The sequence below is a fragment of the Harpia harpyja genome, chromosome 10, assembly GCF_026419915.1.
Source record: "Harpia harpyja isolate bHarHar1 chromosome 10, bHarHar1 primary haplotype, whole genome shotgun sequence".
Lineage (NCBI taxonomy): Eukaryota > Metazoa > Chordata > Aves > Accipitriformes > Accipitridae > Harpia > Harpia harpyja.
This window is the reverse complement of record NC_068949.1, coordinates 30,321,850-30,348,366: the sequence shown is the minus strand read 5'-3', so window position 1 is coordinate 30,348,366 and position 26,517 is coordinate 30,321,850. Positions and strand designations below refer to the sequence as shown.

Sequence of the window (26,517 nt, the reverse complement as noted above, 5' to 3'; positions counted from 1 at the left end):
AGGGTCCGGCCACAGAGATTATCCCCATCGCTCCCCGCCAAGCCAGGTTTACCAACCATGCTTCTCCCCTCTCCTCTGTTTTCTCCATGAGTTAGCCCAGCCACAAAGCGTGGGTCTGTCAGAAGTGCATCCTGCACACCACAGCCGCACATCCCCGATTCCCAGCTGCAAGCTTCCCAGCAGCACGTAAATAACCATTCCTGTTATTTTTCACGGGGAGCAAATACATAGGGATGGCGACTGGAGCGCTGAAGCTGGCGATACTCCTCCGACTGCAGTGAAATTTGTTGCTATGTCACAATTTGCTAGAAATTTTTTTAAAAACGCAGAGAACTCACCAGACACGGAGTTCCCTGCTCTGTCCACTTTTGAGAAAAGCTAGTGGGACCATAACCCCAGTCAGAAATACACACACAAGGTGCTTCAACTTCTCCAGGCTGAGAAAAATTATCTAATTAGATTATTGGGAAGAAAATACTGGACAAAAGAATCCAAAGGAATATTTAAAGGGGGGGGGGTTGCATTGTTTTTAGGTGGTTCAGATGGCCAAAATCAGCATATTCCACCACCATGCTGGAAGGGGATTTTGGCTGGAAACCCATTCTTCTGCAGTGGTATAGACAGCAATAATAGAAAACAACATAAGCCATGATCGTAAAGCTAAAGAAATAGCAACCAACCGCAAATTACAAAGTCTAGAAAATTAATGAAGTATTTAAAAAACAAGATGGAAAAATTCATGCCTTGCTGAGTTAATAGTGGGAATTTAAATAAAGAGGAAAGAAGGGAAATGTGAAGAGAGACATAGATCCATTATTTTGTGCATACAGTAAAATTACCAATGTAACTACAAAAAATACAAATATATGCGTTCTGTATTTGGGAAAGAGATATGATGATGAACTCATAAGAAGATGATATACTTCACAGTTTACTAATGACCAAGAGATGTATTAGACAACATCTGCTTTAGATAAACACTGTTAAATCACCCACCCTGGATAATTTGCACCTCCGAGTGCGCCAAGGAGATCTCTGACCCATTGATGCTAATTTTTAATAAATCTTGGAATGCCAAGTAATTCTAGAAGGGTAGGAGAGCCCTAACCCCATGCCGGTGCTTAGGCAGGACTAACTGACCTAGGGAGCGACAGCCAGTCAGCCTGACAGCAGACCTAGACAGAGTAATTAAAAGCCAATATGAGAATCTACCGATAATTCATTATATTCATGTCTCAGCTAATTACCAGCCAACATATGTTGTACAGAATCAAGTCCTGTCTAACTGATGTTACAGCTTGATTTAAGAACTTGCGTTAATAGAAATAATTTGGTGTAACTAGATGGATAGAAGTGGCTGATGAGACAAAAACATATCCATTGCCTGCTTCCCATCCCACAGGATGCAGGGGTTTTACCAATCATTCAGATAAATATAAATTTAAGATCCTTAGAGGCAGATTGCAGATAGCACAAACATAGCTTACTAAATAACAAACAAAACAGCCCCCGTTTACCCTGTGTATGGCTTTGTACAGATTTGTACGGCTAAATGGCCACCATCCAACCAAGCGTGCTTTAATTCAGCCAAGCACAAGATAATACACGTACGGGAAAACAATATAGAGCTCGTATCTCCAGGATGGAAAAGTCTGTCCTGCACGGCCACAGGACAAAGGAGGAGCTACGAAGGGACTTTGGCGAAGTGAAGCTTAAGGAGCCAAATCTATTCAGCTTATGACAGAGGAAAATCCACAAGATTCGACTGCTGCTCATAGACGTTACATTAGCGTGGGGGGAGAGGGGGTTTCTAACCTGATGGGGAGAGGCAAAGGAAGCTCCAGGGGTTGAAAGTCAGAGTTAAGCGCAACACTGAAAAAGAGGAAAGTTATCATCAGCCCAGCAGAGGATGAGAAACACCACACAAGAAAATGTGGATGATCTAGGGGTCCGGCATAAAAACAGGAGTTGAAATTCAGTAGTACAAAGGGCAGGTATAAAAACCTCTTGTGAAACGTAAGAGTGGAAGGAGCCCAGACACTGGCACACTGGGGGTCTGCTTTAGGCTACGAAATCGGGGAGATCAGAAGCACAGGCTTATTGGGAGCATCTGAAACACAGAACCCACTGGTAATTAGGGACCCTTAACTGCCCACACATTTGCTGGGAAAGGAAGACATCAGACACAGCCTTGCATCAAGTTCCTGGAATGCACCGAGAAAAAAAATTATGAAAGAAGAGACAGGAACAAATCTAGGAAAGAGGCTCCCTGAGGTTTGATTCTCATCAACAGAGGAAAACTGGGAAAAACCACAAAGGTGGAAAGCACTGTGGGCAAAGGAGCCCGAAACGGGTGTTTGTACTTGTTAGGAATAGAAGGGAAAATAGCGGCAGAGTAAAAACAGCACTTTGTAAGGACAGAGGCTTCGGTAAACTCAGAGGGCTGGCAAGTGAGATTTCATGCAGAATGAAAAGGGAGTTCAGGAAAGATGGTGTTTTGTAAACACGCAGCAAGGGAAGGGAGCAGATGCAAATTATCTTAGTGTGGGGGTACAGTAAGGGTAAATCACAGACTCCTCCATGGTTTGCAGCACACGAAGGAGAAATGGAAACTCCATCAGGCTGATGCGGATGAGCACAAAGGAACGGCACCAGGAGAGAGGGACAGAGCAAAAGAGCCAAGTGTTCAACAGAAAGCGCTCGCAGCAGGGATCACCAGCAGTAACGAGGAGACATTTGATAACTACATCGGTGGGAAGAGACAGACCAAAGAGTTCATCACCTCCTGAGCAGGGAGAAAAGGTTAATAGATTGGTTTATGCCACTGAACACACCACAAGCCCTTCCAAAGCTGTTAGTGCATGTCAGCCCTCCCCCATCCCCCTGAAATCTGTTTTCTGTTAGGTTTATGTGTTTTCTTTATTCTCTACACAGCACCCAGAACTGGCTGGTTCTGGTAATGACATTACATATTATAATGTACGTATAATTGCTAATTTTAAGATACACAATTTATAAAATATCTTCTCTTGTGAGGCTAGTTAAATTGGACAGTAAATTGAATTTAATAACTACTGAACACGCCATAAGAAGCCACGTCCCCCACAGTTACAAAAGCAATAACCAAACCAGATAATGAGAAAGCCAAAGTGTTGCTTAACAGACTAGAGAGTGTCACCTGAAAAAGAGATTCACCTTCATGACCTCTCTCACACACACACAAATGCCGTCAGCACACGAGTTGTAAAACTACTAATTAGGGTAAGAGGAGGCGGGGGATCCCAGGGGTTTGGCTCACAGCTGTCTCAGGAAGCAAAGAGGTATAAATTGGGACACAGTTTCACAATAGCCAACAAGTCAGAGTTAAAGCTGAAATATTTAATGCTTTTGTTGTGTCAGACTTCATGAAAAAAGATAACTAAGACCACAAAGTTAATGCAATTAAAAACAGCAGAATAGAAGCATGAGGCATAGTAGCACATGAGCAGAATGAAGATTACTGAAGTTTGATGTCATCAGATAGGCTGAGGTCCATTGGCAACTCTCTCTGGGAATTTCTGGAAGACAAATGAGGTTTCAAAGGACTGGAAAAGAGCAAATATAGTGGCTATATTCAACAGGTTGAAAACTCAAGAAAACTGCGGACCAGTCAACATAACTTCAATTCCTGAAAAAATTTTGAAAAATCATCAAACAATCCATCTGCAAGGAAGGGCTGGAAGCAATAGACCTGCCACATGAAGCTAACCTGCCTTCTCTTTGACAGAGCAAAAGGGTCTCATACATGAGATAGAGGCAACAGATGTTATATACCTCTACTTTTGCAAGGCCTTACCTTCAGTTTCATATAACATTTTAATTTGCAAATTTGGAAAATAGACTCTAGATGAAATTCCATACAGGGAACGCACAGCTGGTTGGGAAATAGTACACAAAAGTGCAAGCATGAACAAGCAATACTGTAACAAAAAAATCCATGATTATGCAGGGGTATACAGACAGGAGTGTCATGCACAAGATACACAAAATAACCCTGCTGCTCTTCTCAATCAAGAAAGGCCTTGGCTACAATACTGGGCACATTTCAAATCAATGCACTTCAAAAATAGCCCAGACCAAGCGGAGAGAGCCCAAGGGACCCCAACAAAACACAGAACCACAAAAAAATTTAAAGAGGGCTGAAAGGGACCTCAAGAGGCAGAATCAACCACGCATGTGTCATTCAACTTGAAAATAACATGGCCATGAGGAAAGAGCAAATGAAAGGCAGTTGTTCAGTGTAGAGAACAAAAGTCTTCAGGGAAACATGATAACAAGCCTCAAATATGTAAAAGATTTCTGCAAAGAGGAAAGGAGTGCTGTAAGCTGCTCTCCATGTCCACAGGGAGAGGACATGCTGTAATGGGCTTAAATTGAAGCAAGAGATTTTAAAAACACCAACTCCATAATGATATAGATAATTATGCCCTAGAGCCAATTGCTGAGGGAGGGTACATGACTCCCATCACAGGACATTTAAGAACAAAGATAAAGCCATATCATTTGAAACAGTTAACGGTGATGTCCCCACAACCTGGGCAATGCTGGTGCCTGGCCACTGAGCCCCAACAACCTGCTGGCTTTACACAGACATGCCCAGGAACACAATATATTTCAGCTATGCACCAAACACACTCAGAAAGCTGTGTGGTAAAAACAAGCAGCCACTTCGCATTAGAATGAGCTCATATAAACAACTGATAATGGCACAAAAATACTCAGTTACAAGAGATTGTTTTCCATGGTTTATTTTTCCTAGCACCGTCCCCTCAGTTCTGATGCCGAGGTCTCAGAAGACACCTGCAAACCATCATCCAAAGGGACCTGGCAACTCTGCTGGTCATTAACTACGGGTTCAGTACAGATATTGTTTTAACAACATATTACAATTTTTCTGGTCCCTTCCTCCCAGTAACCCCCCCCAGTGTTTCACAGCAATTCCCTCTCTCTTTCCCATAGGGGCTGATGACATTATTGTCTTCCCCTTGCTGACATGACTTCTCCACCAGTACCCCAGTTGTGCTAATCAAAGAGACAAACTCAGAGAAATTATTTTCACTGGGTAGTTAGCTTTGAATGAGGCTTTCTCTTCTTCAGCCCCAACAAAGGGTTCAAGCACCCCAAAGTTTGTCTGTTTTTTCAGCTGTATCAGCTGGTCACATAAAAGATACTGCCTCTCCTTATACACCTTTCCCCAAGCGGAGACCAGGTACAGCTGATTTGTCACGGAAAAGGCTAGAAGATGCCCTCTTGAGGTCCTTTTCAGATCTATTTTATACAATGCTGTGGATAACGTGTATAACGTAAGGGCCTGCAATGGACAGAAGGGCAGATAGCCTGATCTGAAAGCCACTCACAGGCCTGTTACACAGCCCCAGAGAGTGCTCTCCTTGAAGGAAAGCTGGAGAGCAAGCGCAGCGCGGACCACCCTGGTGCAGCACCCAGTAAAACAGCTATGATACATATCACTGCTGTGCAGACCACAGGATGTTTAGGCTGCTGATCCCAAACAAGCTGCCAAAAAGGCAAGGAAGCTGCCCTTACCTCTGCAACAACCCTCCCAGGTCCCATCTGACAAGGTGGCCCCCTCCTCCAGCCCCATGGAGTTAGCTGTAACTGGGGTTAAAACCATATATCTAGGGAAAACTCCAGCAAAAGCAAGCAGAGCAGCCTTTCTGCCCAGCAGCACAGGCACCAAAAGCACACCCAGTCCCATGCCCTGCTCTCTCCACAGACCCCCTCGCAAGGGCAGCCTCTGAGCCACGGTCCCCTCCAGACCCAGCGCCCCATGGGATGGGTCCCAGGCCCCGCAGACCCGTCCTGCTCCAGGACCACCACCTCCCAGAGCCACAGCATTCAGCAGAAATCACAAAACCACTGGGGGAGGTTCACAAGTGCAGGAAACACAAATGTCACAGGTGCTTGACCTGAGCTGTGTGATTCCCTGCCAAGGAACAAGCACAACTGTGGCTCTCGCTGTCTTCAGGGGAGAGGAGAAAAACATATTTCTGTGGGGCAGCTTCTCACTTGCAAACTCTTTATGCAGAATGCAGACACACTGCCCTCATCCCTGCTCTGTGCCACCCCACACATGGTTGCTCTGCAATAGCCACACACACGCTCTGCTCCCCCTCGCTCTGCTTTGCTCCACTCATCCCACCATTACGCATCCCCACTTTGGAAAAGCTGGTGTGCACCCTCCTTCACCATCACATCACACACCCATACCACTTACCCCGGCTGAAGAGGGTCTCTGCCTGGCTGCTAACATCTCCAGAAGTAGACTTTTCCAAGGAAAGCCTCACACAGAGCTCATAACTGCTGTTACGGCAGAGTTTAAGTTATCTAATGACCTTAACAGGGATAATAGGATGCCAGTATAAAACACCTGATTGCAATGTTGGACACAGACAGTGAAATACACTCTTCGGCAGCTCCCACCTGATTTTAACCCCCTCAAGTCTCTGTCAGTGCAGCTGGAAGAGACCCACCGCTAACACCCTCAGCAGGGTGGGACCACAGAGGGTCATCTGGGAGTATTACGTACCCTGTGGGGAGGGTCTCCTCCCTTAACCGCTGCTTTTGGAGGCTGTGTCACATGGTGTGACAGGATGGAGGGTTCCCACCACACACTCTGCAGTCTCCTCACTGACTTTTTAGTGCAGATGTGGTGTGGTAGGACAGGCTGGAGAGCTGTCATCACTAGTCTCTTGATGCAGTGAAGTAATCTGCATTGTAGCTTCAGGCAGAAGGTAGAGCAGAAAGAAGAGATGTTTCTCCACTGTTCAGAATGAGAAGTGGGGCACTATTTTGTTTCCTCAGGATTGGAACTCCTAGAGGGAAATTTATGGTCGTACTTGTATCTTGGGAAGCTCGGTTACACTTAACACTTCATGTAAATACAGGAGGGGACAGTTTTTCACATATGTCTATTGACCTGAGCAATTCCCTCTTCCATTGGGCTTAACAGGCTTTACTTAATAACAGTGCAGAAACCTGCAGATATCCAGTCTCTTAAAGTACAAATGCAGTACCTTAACTCAGCCCAAACTGGCAACACAGATGGAGGGATTCAGATTTAATCTATAAAAGCTCTGCCTGCTGCTGCCCCACTCCCCACAAGCTCGCTCCCTAAAACGTGCATGCACATTGTGTCTCCAGTGCCCTGGGCAGTTCCTCACACCTCACCTGCTGCCAGCCCAATGCTGTACATTCACCCCTCAGCTCCAGGGCTCGAAAATCACCTTACTGTCACCTGGACATTTCTCCTGAGGGCTACAAAGGAGAGGAGCCTGCTGTGACAATTGCAACTTCTACTCCAGCTGATACAAGCCATAAAAGAATCACCACTGGCTCCACCTAACCCTACTGAGAAGGAACAGAGAAGTGTTTCTACGGAAAGACTCCTCCTCCCCTGTCCCACTGTGGGCTGAGCTGAGAGCGCCAGTTCCCAGAGGAGATCAGACGATGCTGTGTGCTCTCCCCCTGCTCTACCACAGGCTCACCCGAGAGCATCAGAGATGCTGATCTGTGAAATGAGATACCTATCTCTGAGCACCACGGGGGAAGCAGCAAAGATTAATAAGCCTCAAAATGTTATACAGTATTTAAATAGTACTGTCACAGATCAAAGACTATCACTCATCTCAGTGAGGCAGGCTCCGTAAGCCTAGAAAGATCATGTACAGAAAGCAAATACAAGTTGCAAGAGAAAGACTGCAGACAGGAGCTGAGTAAAGCTTGTACTTGCCTAGAGAAACCAAAGTGGCCTAAGCCAGAGTCTAACATGTGTTCCTGGAGGAACAAGAGCCAGAAAGACTGCCTGGTTTCACTCAGTCTCAGTTGTGTCTTAGCACAAAACCCCCCATATTTCATTTTAAGACACCCTCTTACCTTGGAGGTACCTGCTGCTGGGAGCAGCTTAAATCCCAGTGCAAAACCACAATGCTGCCTGATTGCTAAGATAAGGAGCGCGCTGGGAACCACGTGCAACTGGTGAATAGATTTGAAAAAGCCCCCGATTTACATTGATGCCACAGGGCCTGCAGAATCACACTCCCTGCACTCTAAGAGCTTTCATTCTTAAAGCCATGAGGATAATGCATGAAAGTTTGATGGCAGTATCACTTGCCCACACTTGCAGGCAGCATGGGAGGCCTGATCTACAATCTTTCAAGTTGTTCATATAACAATGTCATCTGGGAGGAGCAGGAAGAGAAGGGGACTTTTTATCCAAATCACTACAGTGGTAGTAGCACGGGAATAAAGATGCCTCACAGCGGTATTCCTACTCCCAAGCTCTCCTAGAGTAGCTATCCCATCGTAAAGCACCTTTATTCTCATACTACTTTGGGCAAGATACTCCATTTACATTTTTTTGGTACAGTTAAAGTGCTGCAGGAACTAGCAGTAGTAGGAGGCCCTCTTACACAGAGGCGTGGGGTTGAATATTCCTCCAGTCTAGGTTGGACACTGAGTACTGAGGGTCATCCACAGTACATGCACTGCATGAGGCCACAGGACTCCTGGATACAGACCTCCAGGAGGAGACCCTGTTCTCAGGGATCCCCGGATACTCTATCCCTGCAAACTCAGCCCATCACTGTCCCTCCCTAAACCAGGTCTGGATCCTGGCTCCTGCACCTTGCCTCACTACCTGGGGACTCCTTACAGCACTGTACAAAACCACTGTGCAGAACAAAAAGAAGTCCTCAAGCAAACTCTGGCTGATTGAATTTTGAAGGTAAGGAATGCCCTTCTGCAACAGATGTACAACCCCCTCTGCCCACCCCAAACACCAGATCCATCACAGAGAAGGGAAATATTTACACAAGTTAGTAGAGTTCCAGTTAAATATTATGCTTAGCTGTCTAGAGTCCATGTTCTCAGACTATGTCTATGAAATAAAAGATTAAACTTCATAACAATTATGAAGTTGCTCTGCTCACATTCAAAGGGAGTTAAAGGACATTAAAATAGCTCTTTGGGTAATATTCCAGTGAAATTGCTTTCTCCCCCCTGGAGAGTTAGAGATAAAACCTTCTGAACTGTCCTGTAAACACACTTGGAAAGGCTAAGAACTGAGCTGATAACCAGGTAGCACCTCTGCTCTGCAGGTTCTGTAAAAAATGTGAGCAATGCCGGAGAGCTTTTGAAGCAGCGAGGGAAGGAGGATAGGGGAGAGCGGCTTCTCTTCTCAAGGGAAGTTTGTTTAGTGGAAAGTAAGCAAGTTGTCAGGGGAAAAGCTGACAATGTTGATTCCAGCAGTTGTACTGGGAATAAACAGCCAAGTGGATTACGTTACAGAGAATGAGAAACGGCTCTGAGGATCCCATTTAAATGCTGGGCTTTCAGGAATGATGCGATTCAGCCACACTTGTGGCCCTGATGGCCACCATCCCCCTGGGCTGAGTCCACTGCCAGCCCTGGTATCACCAGGGTGGGTATCACCCCACCTCTGTGGGGTCCCTGAGAAGTCCTGCACAGCCGATGTCCCCAGGAGAGCCAGAACTCACTGCTGCACTGGCGAGGACGCAGACCCATGCTGGCTTCAAGGCAGGGGCTGGACACTGAATTAGGGACGGCAGCAGGGGGGGAGGTTATGCAGGACCCGCTTGCCTCTCCCAGCCCAGCAGCAGGGGAGGGCCACCATGGGGCTTGCCATCTCTTCCCCAGCCAGAGCACGGGGCCCTCCCTCCCATAAAAATCAGATGCCTCCCTGCCTTTCATAAGAAAGGGACCCAGCAAGAGAAGAAGGGGATCTTGTTTGATTTATTAGTCTCTTCCTCCTTCCCATCGTCTGTGGCTTATCCAGCTGTAGTGATAAGGAGAACAGCTATGAAAGGTCACTGCTGGCTGCTGGGATCCCATCCTTCTGCCCACTCACTGCCTGAAGACATCAGTCCTTTACAAGCACCATTAAATGTGTATCCAAAATGTGGCAGTCTCCTCCATCCTTTGAGATTCTGTTCCCCGAATAATACAAACAGTTGCCAGAAAAAGAGTATCCTCTCATCTCTGTCTGGGCCATTATCCCTTTATATTTGCTCTTTAATATTTACTGGGTTCACACAAAGTGCATGCTCTGGAAAGAAAAAAAAATCAGCTGCAGCTTAAAGGACTCCAAATTTAGTAATTGCTGCAGCCCCATCGACGTGAACAGTTAGCAGGGAGATTTCTCCAGCACTTCACGTGCTGTGGTATTCTGCTTAGGTCAGACTGTAGAAAACGTTCTGTCCAGGGGCACCAAATCTGGAGTGTCTGCGTAGGTGCCAGCTGCAGAGGCCTTATGAGTCCACCACAGGTTCCTGCAGGTCCTTTCCCTCCCAGCACCCAGTAATCTTGGTAGGAAACAGAGGCAGCCAGAGAGATGCTGATTCATACAGAGGTGAAGCACCCGAGGGTTTTAACACACCTGTGAGTTAGCAAGAACTAGCCCAGCTCCTGGCTCCAGAGCTGGTCTTGCAGCCTTACCTGTTAATGTGAGGTTGCTGTATGTGTTTGAAAACTGCTCCTTTAACAAAACCAAGTGCATCTGAGCTGCCTTTTCCCTCTGTAGCTCCAACATTATGTCAGGATGCTGGGCGATCTTACAGCCTTTCTGCTTATCCAGGGCAATGTCGCTGCGAACAATGTCTACAGCAAAAGGGAAAGAAAAAAGGGAGATGGCCAAACCTCAGCTTTGATTTTCACCAGACGCTTGGATCAGCACCAGCCAACATGACAGCCACACAACCATCACTCAGCATGAGCAACCCAAAAAAAGGGTCCAAACCCCTTGGATGCACGTATCCAATGAACCTCCTTTGCTCAAGTCTCCCTTTTCTCCCACAGGAAGCTCAAGTCATTGACTTCAACATGCTCACACAACCTACCACCCCTTCCATCCTTCACCTGCCTAGCAGCTGATCTCTTACAGTGATCCTCCCTTGCAGGAAAGTGCAAAAGTCTCCCAACATTTATATTACGACCCTGTTACTAGTGTGTTTGACGCTAAATAATGAGAAAAGACTAAATCCCATTCTGGTGACCCCTGGCTTCCATTTACCCTTGCCTGTCAAAAAGGTGATGAAGAAGGCTTGTTCCCACCTTGTTTATCCTCGCTGCAGCTATCACAGCTAGAGTTAGGTCAGCATGGCTTATGACTCTTTGAACAGGTCTCTGTATCCTTCTAACTCCTGACATTCAATTCAGAAGGCAGGAGGATTATTTATCAATTGTTTTCTATTCACATGAGCATTTTTTAAGTCATATTGTGAAATACAAACATGATATTCCTCTCCTAGAACTACTCGCCTGCTGGGGAAATGGCAAGATGGGGGTAGCAGGGCAGAACAAGAATCAAGTAAGATGTGTCCAGTCTAAACAGGAGGGGAGTGGTGCAAACTAGTCCTTGCAAGGTCCCTTCCCGAGTTTAATAAACTCTGTAACATGCTCAGATCCACAGGCACCATATGCTGTGTCTAATTCTTACAAAACCTTAGGCAGCCAGCACTGATAAGGAAGGACAGAAGTTGGAGTTCTTCCACCACATTGCATGAGGTCACCCTTTGCATCATGAGGTTGCGCTTTGCTTGGTTTAGTTCCCATCTAGCTAGAAGTTTCTGAAGGAGCTTATTGTCAGAAGAGAGTCACATCTTGCTCCACATACACTCTCCAGCTCCATTATTGTTACGCACATCATGGAACACCAAAGTTGTTTCCAATGGTCGTGCTTCTGTCTTTCAAGGTGTCAAATCCCAGGTTCAGCAAACCTAGGTTCAAAGCTCTGCTACATCTTCAGCTGGCAGAGAATCCCCTCCAAAGGTGGGGTGGAGGACTGGAAGCCACATCACCTTCCTGTCTCTGAGCCTCACCCTAGAGTCACTACACTTGTCTTGCCCAGGCTGTGCTCTGTCTCTTTACTGCATAGTTTGGGATTAACACCCAGCACAGGGGCTTCGATGTGGAAAGATGAGATGGAGCAAGAGGAAGGAATAATGTTCCTCTGCAGAGCACACACACCCCAGCCATGTGCTTTTGGTGCACAACCTCTTAGGTAGACACTGAGTAAGATTTGGGCCTACTCAAACTCTGCCCGACTAATGAATGATACAATCCTGAACCCCTGTTGTGTGAGATATTTGGAGAACTGAAGATTGAGAAACACAACCTTATCACTCTCCCACACCAGAAAGGCTGTTACTACAGCTACTGGTGTCACCTGGAGCTCATGAATAGTCATTCGCCTTCCTGGGTGGCGGATTTCCTTTTCTACAGAACTGAATGCAACAGTTGTACGCCCCCACCCCCAAGGCAAAATGGAGCAAAACACATCAAGGAGGCCTTGAAGGAGGAGAAGACTGAGAGGCAGAGAGGTTTGAAACTAGACAGTCAATACACCTTCTCCAATTCTCTTCAAACTGCTATAAGGGAGTCCAGGCTGGGTCAAAACAAGTTTGTTTCCTAAAAGGGAGGGAGGGCTCCTAAAAACCAAACCAGGGCCAATGTGGACCCATGTGGAGGAACCATTGGCCTGGGACCAGGGTCCTTGCCCTCCTGGTCGGGGGCCAGGACAGCACCTTGGAGAGTGCAAGGGGACGTGGCAGCGGGTCCTGCATGACACCCCTACCTCCATCTTCAGGGACCACATGTCACAGCAAACACACGGTTGGGCAAGGGATGGCCCTGTGTGCACTGTCAGCAGGGTCTGGGGACAAAGGGCAGGCCCAGGGGACCAGGCCCAGGAATGAGGAGCAGGAGCAGTGTTTGGAGTCCTGTCCTTAGGTGATGGAGCTGCAGTGACAGGGATTAGCACAAGGAAGTCAAGTCACATTCAGACAAATTCCTGGGAGAGTCTGGAAGAAGGTGTGCAGGGCACAGAAAGTGGGGGCACTTTCTGGCAGTCGTCTTCATGGGGTTCTCAGAGAGCTACCACTGCAGACATTCAGGAAGCAGCGGCAAGACATGCAAGGTCCTGGCTTCTGAAATTGATGAAGGACCCAAGAAACTTGCCCAAGACCTAAAAACAGAGGTGGACCCCACATTCATTATAGCTCCAGCTTATACAGTGGGCAGATGTCTGGGATATGGAGCTCTCCAAAGAACTCGGTGCCTGGTCATCCAGACCCCACCAGGCTGTACTCAGTGCAGGGGGGGAGGCAAGGGCACCTCCGCACCACTTTTGGGGACCAGCAGCACCGAGGGAAGAGGGGTGGCAGGCCACAGCTTCTGGAGGCTCAGGGGAAATCTCAGCAGAACAACGCAGGGGAAACAGCCAGCAAGGAGCTCGTAGCCCTCAAATCTTAAAGGATAAGACAGAAAAGAGAGAGACGCAAGGAGGGCAAGGAGGAGGGTACCCCAGGAGGCGCTGGACAGGGCAGCCCCCGAGCAGGATCTCCAGGAGAAGGACACTCGCTGCCTTCCTAAACGTCGATGAAAAAAAAAAAAAAATAGAAATAAACCACCCAGCAAAACACGAAACCAAGCAGCACTTGCCAGAAGTGCGAAAGAAGAACTCCAGATGTGGGAGCCCCAGAGGATGCCAAATGGTTTCCAAAGACGGCAGACCACGAGCTCTGCCCCGAGAGGGGCCGGGGCCGGGGCCGGGTCAGTACCCTGGCCAGCTCAGCCTCCCGCGGCGGCGGCCCGGCCGGGCGGACCCCCGGCGGAGCGGAGCGGAGCGGAGCGGAGCGGCGCGGCGCTCCGGGGCGGCCCGGCGGCGGCGCGGATCCCGCGGTGCCGGGTCCGGCAGCCGCCGTGCGGTATGGCGGGAGCACACCCGTGTGGCGGTCAGGTGAGCTGCGGCTGGCGGGAGACACCGGCGCACGGAGGGGAAAGCCCGGGAGCGGCTGAGGTGTCGGGCTCCCGCAAGGAGCTCTCCCCTCGCCGGGCTGCGAACCCTGCATGGAGGATGCTGCTTTGCAAAGGCTGCTTTGTTTCCGAGTGCCTGCACATTTCTCTGTCCCGCCTATGGGATCTGCGCATCTCCAGAGCTTACAGGCATGCTGCCTATGGAGGTCACCCAATCTACCCATGGAAATTTTGAAGAACAAGTTAGAAAATACCCCTCGGGAGCGACACGAGCACAGTAATCCCATCCCAGGGCAAGATGCCCATCCCAGGGCGTCCCAGGACTAGCAGTCCCTTTCTGTGAGCTGCCGGCACCATGGGTTGCACTAACCGTTTCTCACCATACCAGTACCGGGCCAGAGAGCTCCCAAGCCGTGAAACCTCTGGGACGGCACACAGCACACAGAGACAGCTCCCAGCTGCCTGCTGGAGAGGCTTTCCCCGACCCACAGAGTGAGCTTCTGCACACGGGAATTTACACGGCATCAGCGTGGCCTGCGTGCAAGCGCCCATCCGATGGCTTGTGCCACCATCTGCCCACAGGCGACTTCCCTTCCAGGAGTCACTGGAGTCACGGAGCAGACACTGGCTATTGCAGCTGGTCAGCTGGGAGATGGGAGGAGGGCACAGACCCAGGTTTATGCGGACAGGGCAGAGGGATACGGTTATGGTCAAAGGCATGCGTGACAGAAGGGTGAAGAGAAGTAACTCATCTTTCTGTGTGTGTGTGAAAGCGAGCACTGCCCACAGCCATTGCCACTCCAGCAAAAGCCACAGTCACCACTGCCACTGCCGTGGCACCAGAACAAGCTGAGGTTGCCCATCCTCCTAATGGGACTGTTTGCTTCAGCTTTCCAGCCTTAGAAAGTGAATTTAAAAAGAAAAAAGCTAACTATTTTATGTTAACAAAAACTAAATATTCTCACTACAAAATTGGAATATTAGAAAATGGCGTTAGTGCGGAAGTTAAATAGATGTTTAATGGGTCACCAGCCAAAACTCTTACAAATTGCAGGTTGCCAAACTTGTAAAATATCTACTTTTTAAATCACCACATTTTAAAATGCTTTAAACACCAGATTTGTCTGCTGAAATTATTATAAAATGCCCAGTGATTGTGAAATTTGGAACACAATTTCTATTTAGAAAGCCTGAAGATTTCTCAAGCCAGAAACTGCATCCTCATCATGTCTGTCTTCAATAGGCAAATTTCTGACACATCAGTACCATTCCTTTCTTTTAGCTGGGCAAAATTCCCTGACAATGAGTTCCACAAGTTATTTCCCACTATATAAAAAAAAATAAAATATCATATTTGTTTGTTTTATATGTAATAATTCCACTGGATTCTCCCTATTTCTCGTGTCATGAAAACAAGAAAATAATCATTCCCAAATTGTCTTTTCTCTGTGCCACTGAGTTCACAGCATTTATCATATTCTCAGTCATTTTTTCCAAGCTGAAAAAAACTCTAAGCTCTATGACTGAAAGCTGTGACTTTGATCATTTCCATCACCTTATTCGACACATATATATTATTTACACCAATTAGTGTGTCGTCACCTAGTTTGCTTATAGCATAAGAATGCTCTCAATGAGTTTCTGCAATTCTTTTCTAATATTCCCAACATTGGATTCACTTTTTATTTCCCTAAACGTATTCAGAGACCATAAATTCAAAAAATTTTCCCTGAATAGCAACTGCTAATTTAAAACCCATAGTCGTATATGAAAAGTCACACACATTTCCCTCGTGCATGTAACTTTGCATCAATCACTTTTCATTCATAAGAAGATGTAGCACACAAAAAAGTGTGGAACTAGCAAAAATATGTAATGTTTTTTAGAGAATTTAGGACACTTATTATAAACAATCAAACATATAACCATAGAAATCTTTCATCTCACCCATATACCAGCAAATAGCTAATAAATCAGGATCTAATTCTTTGATTGTGCCATTTCCTGCAGTTATTAAAACAATTTTCATGCATAATTCTAGCAAAACAGTTTGAAATTTAAAAAGAAAAAGTTGAGATAAACAGGAAATCTTTGGAAGCATCTCCCGCATGCGCAGTGTCTCCCTTACCTTGTGTAAGGTGATTTCTATGGCCTTTTTTTTTTTTTTAATTTCTGAGGAAACAACTAAGCACCGGCGCTCCTTACATAGAAATCCCTGCCAGGCAGAGCAGGTTGCAGCTCATTCCCTGCAGTTGTGGTGCCTGGGAACTAGAGAGCAGGAGGCTGCCTCAGAGCTCACGCCAAGGCAGCCCCAGGTCTGGCAAATCCCAGGAGACCAAAGGACATCAGAGGCTCTACCCGTCTTTTGGGACCGAGTGCTTGCAATGTCTGAAATGCTGCAGCCCTCCCAAAGGAGCCGTGTTTTAAACACTTGGAGGGTGAAAAAACAACTGTTCCCTCTGCAAGCTCGGCAAGGACAGATGCCTAAACTGTTGAGGAATGCTTAGGCAGACAAAAAAGGGGCTCTGGGCAACCAGAAACAGAAGGTGATTCCTTGAATAAAGGAAAACTTGTTCATTTTTACTGGGACAACAGGATGGTTCTTCATTCAGAAACACCTGCTGCTAAGTTTTATGAGCTGGCAGAGCCAAAGGGGCAGTCCCAGCCACATGGCAATAACCCTCCCTTGCTCTGGTTCTGGTATCTTCATACCCCATGATGACCCTCATGATCCCACTCACTAAATTCACAGTAAAACAGTTGCCTTTTTTTTTCCTGAATTAGTTTTCTGCTGGCTTAGCAGAGGATCAGAAACATGCCAGCACCAATAGAAGGGAAGCAGCAGAAGGACACAGTGCAGAGCAAAAGAAGGCAGGGGGACCAGCCCTTTTGGCGGCAGCAAACCAAGCTTCACCACCTTCAGGACACAGTTTTGTAGGATTTAATCTGACCAAGGCTGAGGCTGCTGCACTCCCATCTTTCCCTGCAAGCTTTCCTTTCCCAGCACTGTCCTCTACACCTCCACGGTCACGCGTCATTAATCGGTTCAGGCAGCTGAATGAGTTGAAGTGCAATCACCTCTCCACCATCAGGCTTTGGCCAGCTGGGTTCCCTGAACTGACTCACCAGGTAAACTCAGGCTCCAGGCACAGGAGAGGGCAGGAACATGCCAGAAGGGGCAGAAGGGTGGAAGCAGCAGCCCTGGCTGAGGTCAGCCCCAGCCCCTGCGCAACCACACACACGTAAAGGAATCCTCAGGTCATTTAGCATTTATTATCTTCCTTTCCACTTAATACCTAAGACCCTCGCACATACTCTAAAAGCATGGCATCCTAGAAGCATCCCGTGCAATACAAACTGAGCAAGGGTGAAACGACGTTCCCACTGCTGCACAAATCTTGAGGTTCAGATGCAGTGCCAGGTACCTGAAGGCATCTGAAGGAATGAATTCCAGACTGAAAGGACACCCAGAAAACCTATGCCAGAATTACACAGCATAATGAGAAGTTTCCCACACTATATGGCAAAATCTCCTGACCAGTATGGAAGGCATAAGAAACATGTCTTTTTCCAGTTGTTTGTGGTAATCGGCCATTTTTCCAGATGCCCAGTATCCTCTCCAAAAAAGGAGATAAAATAGAAGGAAGTAACTTACCAGTAATTAAGAGAGTATTTTTGAAATGTGTTGTCCATATGCACTTCAGCTCAGAAACTTTTCTGACGCACTACCCTACAGCGTGCATATGTGCTCCCCTTCCCCTCTCCCTCCCATGACCCACAGAGGCCCATTGTGGCTGTGTGTGGTAAATGTCCTTTGGTCTCTTCTCAGCCACACAAGCCCAATAGGCTACACAAAGCCTGAGGGACAGGATGGATGAGCCGTGCGCTTGGGCCAACGTATCTTGAAGAACTCCAGCTACAAGTAACTTCTCTTTCTCCCTTGAGTTCTCCTTCACAGCACATATGCACAGGGGGAAACTCTAAGCAATGTTTATGCCACCACAGGTTGTCCAAAGCTGGTCTGTGTGGCTTCCAGGTGAGAGGCAGTTGAGGACCACCCGGCAGATGAGCAGGTTCCACATTAGCCCACCAAACTCACACTGTAGCACCAGCAGGGAGCTTCCAAATTGGGCTCTAGGTTCAGGCATGGAGACAGCACCTGCAGCACCCTTGCTGAACCAACACCAGGTCTCCACACCACACGTAACACTCCAACACCAAGCTCCAGGGCAGCATGTGAGTCAGGTTTTAGCAAACCCGACTTCAGAAGAGGTTTTGTACCAGCAACTATAGCCTGAGCAAAAAGGTTGCCCTGTGTGTTTGCTCCAAAAAGGAGCTGCTCGAGTCTGTTTTCCTGGAGACCAATGTTTCTTATCATCCCATTCCTCAGACCCAGCTGGTCCTTGGCATGTGTGAGGCAGTTGAAAGGACAGGACAAACGGATTTCTTGGTAGACAATTCAACAGCAAAAGGAGAAGCAGGTCTACTACATAGACTGAGCATGAGACCTTACATCTTGGTACCTGCCCAGGGATCAGACATGTGCCTATGGCAGGAGAGAAACACATCTCCAGATAACAAAGCACTACTCTCAGCACAGCTGGTGAAGAAAAACAAACTCACCAGGGCACATACAGAGAAACACCATTTAAGGGAGAGAAAAGTGTCTCAGGCTAAAAATGTTACCCCTCTTGATCATCAAATGTCAAAAAGTCTCTGGCACAGCCCCACCTCCTGGTACCACAGAATGTGACATACATTAAACTGGTTTTCTGTTTCTAACAGACCTCCGGCTGGCCAATGCCATATCCAAATAGGGTGGACTCCAGGACTGACCATGCAAAGTAGGGGCTGCATGGGATGGCAGCCACCTGGTGTACACTATAGCCTGAGGTGTTAATATAACAGATTAGTTAGATGACCTTCTCATATTTAGCAAAGTTCAGGGGGTACATATAGCCATGCTACCATCAACAGGGACTGCACACCCTGAGGCTCACTTAAACCATTCATCATAGGTAATCGCTTTTACAAGCTGCTCTGTCAGGTACGGACAAACCTGCCACCAGGTGATGAAACTGCTGTGCCAGCTTTATATGCAGTGCTGAAACAAGTTGCCACACGCAGCCTCTTCATGGGCACCACAGGCTGCCACCACAGATAGCTCACCACTTTGTTACCTTTACTGCCCAAACATGACTGGTCTGGACTGGGGTGAGGTTGTTCAGGGTTACAAAAGACAGACGCCGTACACACCTGGTATTACACAATACTTCCAGGTCTGTGCTTCCAGGAAGAATTTGTACAAGAATGACCCTGAAGCCTAAAGGGAACACATTATTTCAGGAAAATTAAGTACATTTTAGATACAAGTCTAAAACAATTACTATAACCCTCAGAGAGCACCCACACTCTCCATGGAGGAAAGCAAAGGAAAAAGATGGGTCGGTGAGCCCAAAGGCAGGTCTAGGTAAAGGCAATTTTCAGGTGGAGGTACGCATGGCTGTAACAGTTTGAAAGGGAAATAAATAGAAATTTAAACAGAGGAGAAAGAGTAGGGCGAATCTCTGAGTCATCAGGAAGGTGGAGCACTACAGAGATAGAAAAGACTATCAAAGGCAGCAGTGAAGAATACCCGGTCTGGAGGGCAACAGGGTGGCAGAGGGGGATTTACAGCGCAAAGATCCCTGTACAGAGATTCATTCAAACTCCAGCAAGCATAGTCACAGGGCAGACGATCCACGAAGGATGCTGCAAAGCAGTCCTGTTGCTGCTGCTGCCCATCTGAATGCCTGAGATGGCCACACTGGGGTAGCCTGTGAGCACGCAGAGGAGTGCAGCTGCCTGTAATGCGACTACCACTCACAGAGTTACTCATTAGTGACTGCAGTTCTCCGAGCAGTCTTGTAAAGGTGCCCTTCACCTCTCAGTCCTGCACCCTATTGAGTTGCCGCAGCTGAGAGGAACGTAAGATGTGCCCTTCCCTCCCCATCTATGCACAGACCACATGGGAACACCTATGGGGGCTGCAAAGAGAGCCCAGGCACTGGGGTCATGGGCCTGGAGTCTCTGTGCACCCACAGGGTGAACAGGCAAAAAGACAAACACTCAAAGCAGAAAACAACCAAACTATCGCTTGTCATGTAACTAAAAATCACTAAGGTGATGCATAAGACAGAGATTCACTGATTTCTCATTATTTTCTGACTTTTTTAACTAATCGAGCCCCTTTGCTTCTTCCCCGCTCCCGTGCCACTAAAGCTGAGACAAGAAATTTCAGAAAATAGATGCTGGACATCCAAAAGGCCACAGACATGGAAAACAACCTCAACCACCCCAGATAACTTGTGGAGGAGGAAGACTACCTAGCAGGATGCTTGCTGGCTTCCCCTACACTCAGGCACTGATTGGCATCTTTTTTCTGTGCTGTCTGCTCAGGCTGCAAGTTCTTTACAGCAAGGGCATCTGCTTGTACATTTGTGCATGCCCTGATCCCAAGCAGGTCCCGGGCGAGCCACAGATGAGGGAACAAAAACCAGACCAGTGCTCTGAAAGAAGATGGCTGCTCAGATCCAGTACAGCAGGGCAGAGAGTTGCAGTGGCATCAGGATTTCATTTTGGAGAACTGGATCCCTCTAGTGAAGCCCTCAGTGCAGCCTCAGCACAAAAAGATGCGAGCTACCAGCAACTCTAGCCCTGGAGTTTGCACACAGACCTTAAGAACAAATACAAAAGCTTTGCTTCCAGGCAGGAAATCCCTTTTACCACACCTTTCTGATTTACACCGATGCTTGATACACACCACATGTGTCCCCTCCTTCCCTCACCCACATTTGCAATGGTTCTGTTCCATATTTAAGTGATGAAAAGTTAAGACCTGTGGTTACAGCTTCTATGAGAAGCTTCATTTTGAAGGGCTGCTACATTTCAACTTTATTGCCATGAGGAAAACTGAAAAAAACAAAAGCTTTCAGTCCTTCCCTAACATGAAAGCTCTTGTGAAGACATTTAATAAGTGCAAGTTCTCTCCTGCAAGTTGTTGAAATATTGAAAGTGGGAAAATTTATTCCTACAAATGTTTTGTATGAGTCCCATCCACAATTTTATGCACTACGCTTAATTTCTTCTGTTCAAGGTGGCTGCAGCAGGTTTGGTCAGCATTTTCTCCTGAAGTACATCTCAGTAGGCAGAGCTTACAACAAACCCGAGATTTATTACAAGGAGAAGAAAAATAAGGAATAACATCGGGATTGCTCCATCTATGAGACCAAGTGAAAGATGGAGCATGCAAACCTACCCACCTGCCTGCGTGTGGGAATAGAGGGACATTCATCTCCGTGAGATCAGATGTTACGTGAGGGAACAGCGGGAGTGAGAGCCATCAGAAAACTGGCAAATGCATCTGCTTTTTCCATTCAGCACTGTGCTGCTGACTAGGTCTCTGCAAAACTTCCTCTGTTCCACAGACCTGCCTGCCAGGATCTGTCTGGCATTAATTGGCCTTCAAAATTACTTATGGAAATATCTTCAGCTAATTTTTGTAAGTCATTGAGTAAGAAAAAAAAAGTTTAAAAAAAAAAAGAAGCAAGAGAGAAAAATCAATAAATTCTTGCATGCGGACATGGTATCCTGCTGCTTAAAACAAATGCCTTAGGATGGAGACTTGGCCCTGACTTTTCTACGAAGTTTCTTTGTGTGAATAAAGGGCCGCAGAAGGTGAAAGCCTTTAGTGCAGCTGGGGACCGCTGGGGAGGAGGGCAGAGCCGCGGAGAAGAGGGGAGCAGCGGAAAGCCGTGGGCCAGGCAGTGCCCTTTAGAAAGACCTACGAATGCAGAGCGGTCCGGGTCGGGGGGGGAGCGGCCCCGGCCGGGCACCGACAGGCGGGGACCGAGCGGCCCAGCCGCCACCAAGCCCGGCGGGGAGCCCCGGGTCTGCGGCGGGCGGAGAAACGCGGAACGACGGCGGGGTCCTTGGGGAAAGGCTGGGGTCCCCGAGAGCCGCGGGAGAGGCGCGGGGCGGTGCGTGCACAGGCAGCCCGGGGCTGCGGTGCCCGGTCCCCGCCAGGAACCGGGGCAAAGCCCCCCTCTGCAGCGGGCGGCGCTGCCCGCTCGGGGCTTGGAAGCGAAGGGAGCCGGCGGACGCGGCGGGGAAGAGGGGGGGAATACGAAAAGCCCTGCTCCCCGGTGCCGGCCTTTTGTTCCCGGGGGCCGGCATCCGCCGGATCCACGGGCAACGGGCAGGCGGGCTCCGCCGAGCTCCCCGGCTCACCCCTCCCGGGGAGGAAAGGGCACGGGGGAGGCTCCCCTGCCCGGTGCCCGGCGGCAGCGCTGCCCGGGCGCGGCGCGGCCCCGCCTGGGCGCAGGGAGCGCGGGGCAGGCGGAGCAGGACCGCCCGGCGCCCGCAGCCCCCCGCTGCCGCGCCCGCCCCCCGCCCCGGCCCCGGAGCTCACCGTCCTCGTAGTTCTTGAGGTAGTAGTCGGGGCCGGGCCCGCCGCGGCTCTTGGCCGGGTTCTTCACGTTGTGGAACTGCAGAAAGTCCGTCCTCTTGCCCGCGAAGCGCAGGAAGGCGGGAGCCAGGCCCCGCGCCAGGGTCACCAGCCGCCGGGAGCTGGGGAGAGCAGACAGCGGGCTGAGGGCGCCGCGGGCCGGGCCCTCCCCTCCCGGCCCCGGTACCCGCAACGACCGGCGGCCACGGGGCTCGGGGACCCGCCGTTGCGCTCCCCGGCGCTGCTGCCCCGCGCGGTGCGGGTACCACCGCAGCGGCACCCGGCTGCGGGGCTTTGCGCTGGCCGAGCGGCGCGGCCCGAGAGCGGGGAGCCGCCCCGCCCGCCGGCGGTGGCCCGGAGGCCGGCGGGACCCGGTCTCTCCCCCCCCCCGCTCCCCTCCCCTCCCCGGCCCCGGCGCCCCCCGGACAAGTGCAGCGACGTCCCGGAGGCAGAAGCGCTCAGCCCGGGACCGTGCCGCGGGCCGAGCCGGCAGGGAGGGGAGCGGAGCCGGGGAGGGGAGGAAAGCGGGAGCCGGCCCGGCTCCGCTTCGCCCGCGCCTTCCCGCCTCCTCGCCCCGCTCCTTCCCCGGAGGCGGCAGGCGAAGGGACCCTCGGAGCGGGCGTGCGGAGGAGACCCGCTCTCCCTCCCCGACTTACCCAGCAGGGAGAGGGCTTTCTGGCCGTCCCAGCGCCTCCAGGCCGCGGCCGCTCCGCACCGCCGGTGGAGCCCAGCGCAGCTGCAGCCCGGCTCTGCCCCCCGCGCGGGGCTGGAAGTCCGGGGAGCGGAGGGCTCTGAAGACCTGGCCGACACCCCGCTCTCCGCCCGTCGGGACCTGGGGAAGGCTCGGCTCGGCTCGGCAGGCGGCCCCGTTCCTGCTGCTGGTTTTTGTTCGTTTGTTTTTTTTTTCCCTGTGCTGCCTCGGCCCCGTGTTGTGCTTTTTTTGCGGAGGAGCGGTTGTTGGAGCGAAGGGAGCACGACATTTTTGCAGTCATAACTGATAAGTCTCCGAAATGCTTTCTCCATTGCAAACATGTGCATCTTAATGGAAACCATGGCCTCGCTCCCTCCGTCACAACAAGCGCCGCCAGCAGCGCGGAGCCCGGCGGGGCTGGGCGGCGGGGCCGCCGGGGAGCCCCGCGGGCGGCGTGGGGAGGGCGCCGGGGGGCTCCTGCCTTACCTTAAGAAATCGAGCCAGCCATCATGAATGATGGAGGGGTCCAGCTGCAGGGAGAGGAAATTCTCACTGATTATCCTGACAGGGCTCTTGGTGTTGACATCAAGGAGAATGAGAGTTCTTCCCTTCACACCTGGAGGTTTCTCCACCGGCAGCGCTCTCCTGTCCCCGGCCTGGGAGGGCAGCGAGAAGGTGGCCATGAGAGCCAGCCCAGGTGCCATCAGGGCTAAGAGCCCGGGGGGGCAGGAGCTGGGACAGGGCATGCCGGAGAGCAGGAAACCCCTAATTAACTCGCTGTCTGCAGGGGCTCGCTGGTGGCTAATTGTCCTTATCTAAAGTGTGGGGCGCTCTGCCTTTTTTTGCAATGTTTTGGTGCTGGTGGAGGGGAACTCACGCCCCTGACCAGCCTTTCTCGCAGCCGGTGCCAAGACTCCTTGCAGCCAGCACCGCCCCTTTAAGAGATGCAGGCTCCAGACATTTTTAACTTTTTGAAGGTAAGGGGAGGCTCCTGGTTTAACCCCCTCGGCTCGGGGCCTGCCGGCCCCGCCGCGGCCCCGCCAGCACCGAGCTTTCGCTTTGCACCGCCTCCGCCGCCCACCGGCGGCCGCTTTCCGCCGCGGGAGCTCCCGCACCGCGCAAAACCGGGACACCGAGACACCGGGGAGCTCCGCACCGGGGTCGGAGGGCGGCGGCTGCCCAGCACGGCCCTAGCTTGTCGCCGGCTGCAAGAACGGCCCAGGCGGTAAGGCTGCGGGGGCGGCCCTGGTTGGGGGAAAGGGGAGTTAATCACCCCGAAAAAAAAAGCACTACTGGCGGGGAGAGCTCGCCCCGAGCCGAGCCGGGACGCGCGGTGCTGGGCGAGGCCCCCGGGGCTGAGCGCTGACGGCTCCGCGGGACCCGACGGGCGCAGCGGGGCTCGGAGCCGCCGGCAGCCCGGAGCCCCGGCGGGGCACGCTCGCCTCGCCCTGTCCGGAGCCACCGGCTCGGCCGGCCCGCGCACGGGGAATCGGGCCTCTCCCGCCGCTCTCGGGGCTCGGCGGCGGGGAAAGGAGGGGGGGCGGCGGCGGCAGCAGCGCCCGGTGTGGAAACGACCGCGTCGAGGGTGCAAAGGACAGCACGGTTCGATGGAACCGACGATGTCCCCCGTGCCGGGGCCAGCCCGCGGCCGCTGCCTGCGGGACGGCCCGGGGCACGACGGCCCGGGCTCGGCGCTCTGCAGAGGTGCAAGCGGCCGCGGTTCTCGACGCTGGGCGCAGGCTGGTGGCACCGGGCCCGTGATCGATGGCGGCTGCCGAGCATCCCGGGAGCGACGGCCCACCACAGGGAGTGCCACCCGAACCGGGCATCCTCTCCCGCCAGCAGCCGCTTCTCGGGCAAGCCCCGGGCTCTCGCACAACAGCAGCCGGCGAGCTCCGGGACACGTAACGCGTCCTACCTGCCCCCCCGCCGCCGCGGCCCGCCCCGGTCCCCCCTTCGCCCGGGCCCGGCGGCACGCAGGGCCCCAGTGCCGCTGCCCGGCCCGGCGACAGAGGGCTGAGAGCGGCTGGGCCGAGCCGGGCCCGGTGCGGTCCGTCGGGGCCCCGCAGCCCCGGGGATGGGGCGCCCGCAGCACCATCTGCTGGTGAGGGGCCCGGCGCGGCGGGGGAGCTGGCACCCACCTGCGGACACCCCCCGCGCCGGGGTCGGGAGGGGCCGGCGCGGCGGGGAGCAGCGGGGCTCCGGGAGAGAGGCACAAATCGCGCCCGGCGCCGAGCCGCAAGGAACCCCACGGAAGAGCGAGCCGGAGACCGGCCGGCCGCCCTCGGGGAGCCCGGCCGGGGTCAGGTACGAGCCGGCGTACGGGCAGCCCGCTGTCCCGGCAGGGCTCCCCGCCGTGGGAACCCCCTCCCGCTCCTCCCGGTGCCCGTACGGAGCCACTGCGCTCCTCGTCCGTCCCAACCCGGGCCCGGGAGGCGGAAGGAGCGGGCCCGGTGTCTCCCGCGACGGCAAGTCCCGGAGCTCGGTGCGCTCGGCGGAGCCCCGCACGAAGTGGAGGCACTCGGGCCTGGGGAAGTCCGCGGGCAGCGCCGTCTCCCGTGGAAATCGCCCTTCCCCTCGTCTCTACCCCACGAAACGCTTCGAGCCCATCGCCCCGGGGGGCAGCCAGCTCTGCCCCGCTGCCAGCCCCGGGTTACCCAGGCAGGGGTTGCCGGGGCACGGAGTCACTGTGCACTGAATAGTAACGGAGGGGGAGGACGACACATACCTCTGGCCCTGCTAGGGGTGAGCAGGGAATGCACAAACCAGGACCTGTCGTGAAATCATCCCGCTAAGGCAGAGAGGGGAGCGGGGCTCACAACACGCCTCGAGGAGGCTGCCGAGCGCAGCACGGGCTGACAAAAAGCAGCAAAGGGATGCCCGGAGCAGCGGGGCTTTGAGCGCTGAAGAAGTAAGAGGATCCGGGGGAAAGGGCTGTGCAACTTCAGCTGTGCAAAGCCCTGGCATCCCGGGACAGGAAGAAGGCAATTTAAGCCTGGAAAATTGTGTTCGGCTGCAAACACTTCAGCCGCGGTTTGCAATAGCGCTTAAAACTGACCCAGGACCCGAAGCCTCCTCTTCAGAAGCTGCTCAGTTTTGGGGTCACCTCCCAAAGAGGGACATATGTTTCTGAAATATCTCGTTATTTTATAAATTTTTCCCCCCCTGTATTATCAGAAGGTGTCAGCAAGGCTTCAGGGGCATTTGTTGCTCAAATCAGTGTTGTGGTTGCAGGCCGGAATTTTGTACTGTGCCTTCTGCTAAGGATGGCTCTATTTTAAAATGAAACTCTGGTGCATTATGTAGTAAAGGACAAGAAAGAAAACAAATTATCCCATTTAACCTCCTATATATACATTTTTCTTCCTTACAAACAAACTACTTTGGAGGAGAAATGTGTTTATTCTGAAACGTTCCTCACAATTAGTCTCTGCTTTGAACGCAAACTCCGGATGCAGCGAAGTCACTTATCTGCAGAGGTATCACCAACAACATAAAACAGCAGGGAAAG

The 26,517-nt window shown here is 51.3% G+C and overlaps 1 protein-coding gene across 2 annotated transcripts in view; it reads right to left on the bottom strand.

Annotated features, from left to right (window-relative positions):
* Window positions 1-23,767, bottom strand: part of HPSE2 (heparanase 2 (inactive)) — a 114,308-nt gene extending 90,541 nt beyond the window's left edge. The window contains exons 1-3 of one of the 2 annotated variants that reach the window (XM_052799732.1): window positions 23,493-23,767; window positions 22,280-22,437; window positions 10,513-10,674 (exon numbers count right to left, since the gene is read on the bottom strand). In XM_052799732.1, the coding sequence (XP_052655692.1) occupies window positions 10,513-10,674; window positions 22,280-22,437; window positions 23,493-23,752 (580 nt within the window). In that variant the 5' untranslated portion in view covers window positions 23,753-23,767. The remainder of the gene's footprint in view (window positions 1-10,512; window positions 10,675-22,279; window positions 22,438-23,492) is intronic. The other variant, XM_052799733.1, reaches the window with a different exon arrangement.
* Window positions 23,768-26,517: the final 2,750 nt, after the last annotated feature.